The 11,302-nt window shown below is 40.1% G+C and overlaps 1 protein-coding gene across 1 annotated transcript; it reads right to left on the bottom strand.

Moving 5' to 3' along the window:
- Positions 1-2,606: 2,606 nt before the first annotated feature.
- Positions 2,607-11,279, bottom strand: LOC149275883 (indoleamine 2,3-dioxygenase 2-like). The gene is made up of 10 exons (XM_089504192.1): positions 11,196-11,279; positions 9,570-9,665; positions 8,031-8,150; positions 7,827-7,945; positions 7,474-7,488; positions 6,724-6,823; positions 6,224-6,341; positions 5,862-5,913; positions 4,090-4,238; positions 2,607-2,971 (listed from the first exon to the last, which is right to left on the bottom strand). The coding sequence occupies exons 1-10, from the start codon at positions 11,277-11,279 to the stop codon at positions 2,607-2,609; spliced, it is 1,218 nt and encodes a 405-aa protein (XP_089360318.1).
- Between the last annotated feature and the right edge of the window lie 23 nt (positions 11,280-11,302).

Raw genomic sequence — 11,302 nt, 5'->3', positions numbered from 1 at the left:
AACGAGAAGAAGGAGAAGGGGCCACTTTAAGGACCAATAGGCCAGGGGCTTGGAAGTATATTTGTTACTCATCTGTGTTGGAAATGGTTTCAGTGCATTAATACAATACAATACAATCCGATACACTTGCAGGGCTCTTCCATTCACACAGTGATAAAAATGTTTCTCTTGCCCATGTCTTAGATCAAAACATTCCATGAGTTGGCAAAACTCTGCTCTCGATTCCTAGAACTCCCCCCTCAGGGGACACTTCCCTAATCTGTCACTAACGCGTATCTCTGTTCTGGATATTACAGGATTCTCCCTGAGCATAGGATTATTACAGTTTCTCATTCACAAAAGTCCATATGATGCAAAAAACATGAATCCACATTAATGTTCGCTTGTGATGTGGGGAGAGCTAGAGTAAACTGAACGTTCACAAGAAACAGACAAAGCTGTGAGAATTATCATATATCTTTCTTTTGGGATGGGGTAATTCATCGATCTTCTGGCCTAATGCCAAGGGTTATAAAGCCAGAGGTGGTTTTTTTATGCCATGGGGTTAATGCACTTGACACTTTGAGTCTCTGAGGTGTCCACTTATTTATCTTAAATGCACCTTTTGTTGGGTTTTGCATTTGTCACTATTTAGTTGTTTTTTTCACCATTTTCCCAGTGCGATGCACCCAATGATGAAGGGGGCCACATCGTTCCCTTTCAGTTCTTGGCTTGTCCTTTCCAGAGGAAAGCCAGTAAAGCCCTGTGGTTTCATGAGTTCACCAGGGAAGATCCAAGCCTCACACTGGCCTTCTAGCCGAGGTGCTAGAGAAATGTTTTGGGCTTTTTAGCTTCTCTGAGGCTTTCTGGTCAAAGTTGAGAGGGTAAGAAAACTAAGGCTCGGTCAACTGTGGTTCGTCATTGCATCTTGCACGAGACACTTGGATACGCATTTGTTTTCTATTGACCTACACCTTGGGCGTCACAAAATTTCCTTCTTGTGAATTGTGCTGCAGGAAGGTTACTTTCATTCTTTACATCATGGTTAATGATAAATTCCCTTCTTGAGAACTGCTACAGGAAGGCCGCTTTCAGACTTAACATCAGAGTATAAGGTGCAGACTAAGCGTAATGCTGAATTCTAGTACGGTGTAATATTTCAATACTGCCACCCTGTGGTCATTAATATAATAAACCTGTATGTGAGTGCTTGAAAATACACTCACTGGCAACTTTATTATGTACACCTCTTCCATTGCTTGTTAACAAAAAATTGCTAATCAGCCAATCACATGGCAGCAACTTGTGGTCAAGACAACTTGCTGATGTTCAAACCGAGCATCAGAATGGGGAAGAAAGGGGATTTAAGTCACTTTGAATGTGGCATGGTGGTTGTTGGTGCCAGACGGACTGGTCTGAGGATTTCAGAAACTGCTGATCTACTGGGATTTTCACGCACAGCCATCTCTACGGTTTACAGAGAATGGTCTGAAAAAGAGAAAATATCCAGTGAGCGGCAGTCGTGTGGATGAAAATGCCTTGTTGATGTCAGAGGAGAATGGGCAGACTGGTTCCAGATCACAGAAAGGCAACAGTAACTCAAATAAGCACTCGTTACAACCAAGGTATGCAGATTACCATCTTTGAACGCACAACATGTCGAACCTTGAAGCAGATGGGCTACAGCAGCAGAAGACCACACCGGGTGCCGCTCCTGTCAGCCAAGAACAGGAAACTGAGGTTACAATTCTCACAGGCTCACCAATATCCGACAATGGAAGACTGGAAGAACGTTGCCTGGTCTGAGTCTCGATTCCAGCTGCAACATTCAGATGGCAGGGTCAGACTTTGATGTAAACAACATGAAAGCATGGATCCATCCTGCCTTGTATCAAAGGTTCAGGCTGGTGGGGATGCAATGGTGTGGAGGACATTTTCTTGGCACACTTTGGGCCCCTTAGTACCAATTGAGCATTGTTTAAATGTCACAGCCTACCTGAGTATTGTTGCTGTCCATATCCATCCCTTTACGACCACACTGTAACCATCTTGTGATGGTTACTTAAAGCAGGATAATGCGCCATGTCACAAAGCTCACATCATCTTAAACTGGTTTCTCGAACATGACAATGAGTTCACTGAACTCCAATGGCCTCCTGTGAAGGCTGCCCACAAGATTTTGGAGTGTGTCTGTGCGAATGAGGCATGATGCAAGTGTGAATCACTGTAAGCTGAGTCAATGTAACATGAGGACTACACATAGGTGCCTAAAGTGGGCCAACACGTGCCTTAGGGGGCTACCATGTCTTCTAGGAAGCCATCTTGGATATGAACTGCCTGCACCGAAAAGCTGTGTATGGCTGGGCAGGCTGGCAAGAGCACCAATGCGACAGGAAAAAAAATCAAAGCAGAACAAGTGACAGAAAGACTTTAATAAATTACATGACATTTAAACTCATATTTTACCACATAATGTGGGGGACTTGCCATTTTTGATCCAGGTCTCATGGCAAGTTTTTTCTTGGACAATGACTTATGGTAGCATTAAGATGCTCTGATGATGTAATTAATACAATTTAGTAGCCTTTGGGTTATCTAACAAAGTAAATAATCTATTTAGGGTTATCTCAGCTGTTCTCTGCTGTATTGCTCTTTAAGAGGCCCTCTTTACAGGTATCCCTAACACTCTTTAAGAACACCATGGCCTGTGAGCCCCCTGTGCCCCTCTCTTGCACCTTTATGACCTCTTTCTCTTTTACGGGCTGGCTCATCCTTGCCCGTGCCCCGGCGGCTGTCACAAATTTGGAGACAATGCGGATGTGAAGGGAGCGTAGCTCAGTAAGAGCAATAATGCACTGGTTAAAGGCTGCTAGGAGGTCAGGGTCTTCTGATCTCTGAATGTACCCGGCCAGATTAGGAACTTTCTTAATCCGCTCTATGAAGTCCTGGTGTGCGGGAGGCATGTACTGACGCATCTTCAGGAGGAAGTCAGCTACGGTAAAAGCAGAGGAATCATTGATGAAATGAGGGTGCACTGCGGTAACCATTACCGCGTCATTTCTCTTCGATGTTAATCCACCTTGAAAGAACTTTCTTTCCACCCGCATCCCATTTCCTGGTGGGTCCACAAACATTACACAAATCTCACAAGTGCATAAGGAACACCCTACTCTATTCCGCGATAGATTGTTTCCTCATCCTTGCAGTGGAACTGTTGCTGTCCCAGCTTATACTGTGTGTAGATTCATTTAGTGAAACTACCTGTAATGTGTTCCGTTTAGTTTAGAAGTTCACCTCGTTAAAAGTGAGACCTCTTAGTTTCTCTCTCATCAACTACCCTTATGAATACTGCCCGAAACAATCATTAACATTAACAGAAGATAACCTAATGGGAAGCAATTATGGCATTCTTAAAAACAGGATTTTAGGATGTTGATGCTGGTTTCCGCGCTAAGTATATAAAGTGTGTTTCTGTTGCATATTTATCTGTAAACTCCATACTACGGGTTTTACTGAGTGTATAAAGCGGTAAATTGTAGGATTTAGATAAAGCAAATAATCTGTTTTAAGGCGGATCTTAATATCTCTCTCGCTATAACTCAAAGAAACCCACTCACTACCTACAGCATCCTTATGCTTGGTGGAAGATATGGAAGCGGGCAGTATGTACTATACTTGGGGCATTGTCTTGCCATGTTGTCCCGCTATGGTGATCACTGGCCAGTTGAGGAGATCGGAGGACCTCGCTTGGTTGACTAACGGAGTTATAGAATCAATCAAGGTCTGTGCTTTTGCAGCCTTGGAAGCCTGACACGTTGGGGAGTATAGAGGCTCAAGCTGATCCATATGAGATATGATATCCCTGTTATCTAGTAAGCCGGTGTAAGAAAGATGAGGTCATATTTGAGGCATCTATCCTTTAGAAGAACAGATCTACTGGCCTTCTACTAGAAACATGGAAAATAGATATTGGACTCACCATACTCAACATACTGTGCATTTACCTCTGTATGCTTGCCTCGTGGGGCATCCTTGAAAAGATGCATTCTAGGCAAGTGCCTGACTTTTCTTGTGGGAATTGAGACCTTGTTCTGCTTTAATTTCACTTACCGCTCTCAGGTTGATGCTGAATTCCAAATAATTCATCGAAGACGTGAAACACGGAGCTCTGGGCTGCACTTCCCCCGGAGAAGTGTAACGGCTGCTCTGCTGCCCCCTCGTAAATCAGGCCATCAGGCATGGATGGGTTATTCTTCCACCTGAATAACAACATGTGAGGGCATCGTAGCTGCACTGCCAATGTTATGTATACACCACGGCTTTCACCAACACCACTTGTGCACACAGCACAAGCATTGTATTCCTTCATGTAGATAATCTCTTATACTGTAGCGCACATGGACAAGAGACATCCTCACATGCGCCAAAGGCATACCTGGGAACTCTCAGGGTTTTCCTCTGAGTCTCAGAATTTGACCATAATCACTTAGGGCCACACAGTTCAGCTAGTTCTTTCATATTCTACACCAGTGACATTTTTACTTTGGGCACTGCCCTAGGTCCAACCTAGAGCAGCACCCCCAGCCACCCCCTGCGTAGTCAGCATCTCAAACACAATAAAAGCCACCTTTAAGAAGGGGAGTGCAGGAAAATGACTTCATTAATAAAGCAAAATGCATGAATTCTGGCCTGTTGAGGAGAGTAAAGATCTTCCATCTAACTGGGACATTGGGGGGGGTGATCACCCAAGCCTTGATCGCTCCTTAAATACTAATAGTTTAGAATCTTCGCTTTCGGATATGTAGTAACAGCCCTTTTTGGTTGCACATTTACAAGTCAATACAATATAATCTTTATGACTATTAAAGAATTCGTTGAAGAAGAATTTCAAGGTCAGTTGCAGTGCTGAAGTAAGACCTTCCACATAAACACCCATGGTTTCAAAGTAATCTGATTTAATATTGTATGATGTAGGCCTTTCTTACAAGACTAACACAAAAGGGTTTGGCTCTTCATAATGCATAATTTGGTTGGTCCATCTCATTTCACCCATAAACTCTTATTCTTCTGCAGCAGTGCCAATATCTTTTTTTTTTTTTTTAAATCACAATAATAGTAACCTTTGGAGTCTATATGAATAGGCAACAATTTGCAGATTAATTCAAGACCATCATCCCCTATCTAAAAAAAAACAGCATTCATTTTATAACGTTTCACACAAGCATGTGGAAGTATGTGCTTCTTGACATTTTTTATACAACCCTCACTCCCAAAGGAAATCTCTAATTCCACTACTATCCCTAAAAATAAACTAGACTTCCTGGGGGAGCCAAGGGAAAGGGGAACTAAATTTATCCTGAAAAACAAAAGTATGAGATACTGACCAAAGAACGAACACGAAGACGTGATAAAGGGTGGATGGGAGAAAGGGTGATATTTAGGGTGGCAATGGGAAGGGATTTTTATTGCACAAATATAATTGTGATCAATGTTGCATGACTGTACCAGATTCGATCCCATCTAATATAACTTATTTTAAGCGCAAACTCACATCAACAGTAAAATATGTTGTAATTTGTAGCATATTATGATGATAATCTTCCGGAAAATCGCCCTTCTAACAATATAAATATAGCTATTGCTACTCATGATCTGGGAATGCCTGGAAGATCTTCCTGGGTGATGAACACATCTTCTAAAGCAATTATAACTTCATGAATTCACAGGACATACATTTAGGAGGGGACCGTATAAGGCCACTTCTCATGTCTTCTGGAACCAAGCATGGTGGCCAATTAGTTTTTGTTACTTGGCCTTGGGCATATTTGAAAGAGGCTGCCATCCACATTGTGGATCCTCTGTTAACAACAGTACACACTTACCCCGAGAGGAAAATCCGGATTGTGTTGTAATATACATCAGAATCCACATAATCTGTGGAAAAAGATGATGTGAGTGAGCACATAACTGAGTGAGAATTACTAACGGAATTTAAACATGGGATAGACATATTCTGTATCTACGACAATACCAAGGACAGAGTAAGGTCTGAGTCTTTACAGTAGGAAAACCTAGCACACTAGATGGGTTCTTATCTGCCATTAAATTCTAAGTTAAAATAACATGTAGACAGAGATTATTACATTACAATGCTTGTGGTTTGAACATTGAGGATGCGATGCTATTCAGTAGAAAAGTGACATCAGAGAGCATGAAAGCATGGATAATAAACCAACTCACTGACCATACATAAGACGCAGCGCCTCGCTCATCTGGTTGATGGATAGAGCCATGTCCCTTAAAGCTTGAAGCAGATTCTGCCTCTCCTCGTGTATCATGGCCTTTACTGCCTGAATGGCAGCCTACAAAACAAAACTCTCTTCAGAACCCCCTACACAGTCACTATAATGTCAAACTGATCATTTTTAGTTGATATAATCAACTCCGGCATTTCAGTGCTTATTAGTTTGTTATGGGATGGTGACCACCATGAAACATTGCATCAGGTTCCAACTTGTGCCATTACTATGAAAAAAAACAATCATGGGTTTATCAGTCTCTTTCCACCTATAACAGTGATCCAAATGGACAGATTCCCAATATATCTAGGAAGCACACATGCCATACTTTGTCTGGTATCACTTGTTATTGCAAGAAAAGGTCCAAATTCATAAATGTTTTATAAGGCTTTGAATGTTGGATATAGTGAAGAGATGTTACTATCCCTTGCAGGTACGTCCTCACCTTGACACCTGGGATCGCAGCCACTTCCACGAGTAAGGTGACCAATACAAAACCTTGTAGACTGTCTCCTCCAGGGAGTGACACAATGGTTGACAGATTCCTACAGGACAGAGGTACAAATATTTGTCATTTACTGGCTACTAAACTGTTCACTGTCCAAGACATCCCTGACACTTCACTCACTGATAGAATCCTGCAGAGAATTATATATATATATATTATACAGAGAATGCATAGTAAAATGTATTATGTCGTTCTGTTTCAGGGATACACCATGGTTGGCTCTTTATACTGCATAGCTAAATGATGAAATGAAATGAACGGTCATCTCCTGCAATTACAGGGGAGATCTCTGATCTCGGGTGCACAGGGCATCTGATCACTCAATAGATGGATCTGCCTATGGTGAAGTGTGACAGAGGCTAACACCGCTCCTGTTTAGGGGTTCTTGTCAGTTCCTTTGATGAATGTGTGTTTGAAGGACTGGACAGCATTTTATTTTATGTTGTCGGATGTGTTTAGGCCCACTGTACCAGCACTTACTGACCTACCTGACAAGGCTCGCCCTCTTGAGTTGAGAATTGCTGCCTCTCTCTTGCAACCGATCAAAGCCCCATTTTCCCATTGAGTGTTAGACATGCAGTTTCAGCCCATTTACCCATCCAGTGTCAGGGCCGACATTATTATCATCTAAAACACCCTACACTTCTTCAGCATGGAAAATAACAAGTGATCTATAGATTCACTTACTCTATGGTCATCGGCCTGCGTAGGATCCATCAGGTGCAGAAATAAGGAAGGAAAGAAACAATTAATACAGAAATAAATTTTCCGGAGGGTAACCCACCTTATCCAGTGCTTTGTGTACTTGCAGTGTATGGTTGTAAATAAAGCCAGTGTTGCTGTTAATGGCTAGATACACACAGGGGAGTAGAGAGGGAGGCAGACCCCAACCCAACACCAGTCTGCATCCCCCCGGTTACATTCAGTGTTGCTCTCTGGGATAAAATGTAAACACAGTACATCTATAAAGACCTTTTGCATCATGGTTGTGTAAACAGGGTTCATAATACACATACTAACCCTGTAGAGTCTCATCTTACCCAAGGGGGTCCTTCCGTTTCCAGTTGGCCAACACAAAATCAGCGTGGACCATAATTGATGGCAGACCAAGAACTTGAGATAGTTGGTGATACGGGATGGCTATGGATCGGGGCAGCGTCTGAGTGGCACAGATAAAGTAATTAGATGGTGACCCACAAACAAAATCAGAAAAACAAAAGCAGATGTACTGCTTCAAGTCTCACCTTAACTGCACCTTGCTCCCCTTCCTGCCATATGTATCCCATGACAAGGTGACTGAGGATGACTCGCGCGAGGCGCTGCTCCCGGTAGCCTGTAAGGTGTTGTAAACCTAGCTCCGGCATCTGGACCAACGGAGAGGGTCGACAGGGTACAAGTCAGCATTACGGATTAAAAGAAGAGTAGTTCAGCTATATTTAAATGACATAAAGACCTAATTTATTAGCAGCAAATGCCATTAGCTGCAGTTATGAATGACCACTTGCGCACAAGAAGCCTTGGGGGGCCCTAAGACCCAGGACTCTGCACTGCAACCAACTAGGTTGGTCGTTTTGTAATGGACCATTATGGTTGTACTAAGTTTCCTAAAGAAGTAATAATCATGTCACATAATATTGGCTAATTAAGCCTTTGGCAAATGTTAACATGTGATCTAGGTAAGCATCAACAGCTTTTATATTGAATACCAGTGAGACAGCTTGCATGGTAAGCCAAGCATATATTATAGAATATAGTGACGATGCAACATTTATGAAATATATTTCCTTAACTATAATTTTTTAATATAAAGGCAATAAATTCCTTACTACAGCTGTGGCTGAAAATCACTAGATCTCAACGCTTCAATACAATCGCATTATTGGAAAAATTATTTTTGTGGTCTACTAGGATATAAATAATGTCAGAGATTTTAAGAAGGAAACAAAAGAATGTGCAGGCAATGATAATGATAGAAGCAATAACCGAAAACACATTGGGATAGATTTCAAAACAACATTCTTTAAAAAAAAAATATATATATTTTACTCTATGATAGAATCTTCAGCCCTGCTGCATCTTCGAGTTGCTCTCCTGCCCTCTAGTGGTCAAAGAGAATGCTGCACATAGTTGGGAGCTGCCAAATACTGTAGTTCAACTGAGGATCCCCCAACAGTTTTCAAACAAACAAATCCCCATAAGCTCAATTGAACAACATTATTAATTTATATCACCCGCCAGCTTATGCCTCTGAACGTTATGTGGCACAGTGCATTTAAGGTTACATTAGCATGTTTAATTCTTCCCTCTGGGTTTTAAGCATATAAAAACAGCACAGAAACTTTTAAGATTTGTCTGGTTTTACGACAGTAAGCAATCAGTGCTTGATTTCCTATCACATGACAATTAAGGGTTATAAGTTTCTTATTAAGTAGGCAAAATTGCAGATTGTTAGAAATGTTATAAATGTTACTGCTGCCCTAACCCATTAATGACAAAATGCATTGTTTTCAATGGGTTTAGGGACCGCCCATTGTCCTTTTTGGGGTTAATATAAAAATACCATGGGCCCTATGAAACTAAACAGGCTACATTGACTGTTATTTTTTACCTGGGAAAATGAAGTACTGTACATAAAAATGTAAGCGCTATGGGGTAATCATAATGCAAATTATCTGAATGTCATTGAATTGTAAGGCCTTTTCATCTTTCCTACTTTGCATTTTTTTAGGTTTTTTATCAGGAAAATGGGCAGACTAGATGGACCAGATGTTTCTGTTACTCACCTGTTGGACTTTTTCACGCAACTTTTTGGTTTCGATCAGTATGGGTAAAATTTGTGCAATTTTCATCCAGGGCTCGTAGTATTCTGGAAGAGTGTCCTACGTTTAAGATGATATAAAGTCAAAAATATTAGCCATGTTGTTCTAGAACATTACTTACAGATTAGTGCAGTTACTTTTGCTCTGTTTTTGACGGCAAGTTAGCCACCTCTGGCATGTGATCCATTTCTGCTTCAAGGCAGCACTTTCAATAGCCCCGACCTCCTACTTCTCCTTCATACTAAATTTTCAACTTTAGATACTTTTAAACCATAATACTGTCAAAGGGCAAAATAATTTTACAGTGACTCAAATAAAAAACAAATCTTTACTTGTGCAACAAGGTATAAGATGGGTTTTTTTGTAAATAATTGAAATGAACAGTCAGTTTTGTTCACTGCTTCTTATTATTCAGATTAAAAAATATTTTTATCGTAATGACACATTAGCAGGGCTCTCTCCACCTAATGTATCGGTTTGTCTTAGTCTGTCAATTCTAGTCTTGTCCTTAAATATATGTATTGTAAGAAGCGCTGCGTAAATTGTTGGCGCTATATACATAAAATATATAATAATTATTATTATTAATAATAATTAGCCTGTTGAGCAAGTCTTGGCCGTTAATGTTAAAAGAGATTGCATTAGGGACACATAGTGTTTCTGAGAGTTTCATTGACTCCTTCTCTGCCACTTTAAGTAAAATATGTTTTCCCATTTTAACAAAAAGAAGCTGGTGCATTTAGAAAGGGGCAGAAGCTCAACCCAGGGATATTTAAATAGCGGTTTAAAAAATATGTGGATTAAGCTCCATATTTTGGTGTACACACTTCTTATTTCTTATTATTATTTTCCTTCCTACCCTTTGCACAACACGGCTGAATCTAACGGCGCTATATAAAACAATAAATAATAATAATAATAATATATGTATCCCCAACTAGTAATAAATAATATTAATGAAAAAATACATATAAAACACATTAATTTATTTTGTGATTATATTAAACTTGTGATACATGTTTTTGACTTGCCAAAACTGGTTTATACTTGCATTGGTATCTTAGATGTTTGCATTTTTTATTAAACTTATCTCAGGTGACTGAATACCTGTTATAATCTTGGCTCGTTGTACTGTTTGCTCTCAAAGTCCCATTCATTCTAGTCTGTAATCTCATTTGTAAACCTTTACTTTCTATTAGAAGAGCTGACAATCCGTTTCATACCTTTCAGAAAAGCAGACTTTGCTGAACCCATAAAATGCATGGATTATAGAGAGTTGCTTTTATTATTAATAATAATTATTATTATCATTATTATAGTACATCCGAATACTAATACATACAAGGTATTTAAAAAGTAAAAATTATAACGAGACAAAGGCAGGAAAAGGTATACACATCTCTTGTATCATATATACCGGATTTGTTAAGCTGTGCTAAATATCTTTAATATAAAAATAGGGTAAATTAGGAACGTTTAATATATTAGCCAGGCTGGGCACAAGAGAAAGAACTTAGAAAGCATAATGAAAAGAAAGAATGAATGTTTACAATAAATAAAAAAAATACATAATAATTTCTATTCTCTTACCTTTGGGCTCTCCAGTATAAAGCCATAGTCTTCAGAGATGTGATAGTCTGCCAGGTTAATAGCGGAAAAGTTATCGCTCCCCATCGTCACGCTTTGAGTGCCTGCAG

The sequence above is a fragment of the Sceloporus occidentalis genome, unplaced genomic scaffold (genome assembly GCF_023333645.1).
Source record: "Sceloporus occidentalis isolate IW3139 unplaced genomic scaffold, rSceOcc1.0.p SCAF_259, whole genome shotgun sequence".
NCBI lineage: Eukaryota > Metazoa > Chordata > Lepidosauria > Squamata > Phrynosomatidae > Sceloporus > Sceloporus occidentalis.
This window is presented reverse-complemented; position numbering and strand designations above follow the sequence as displayed.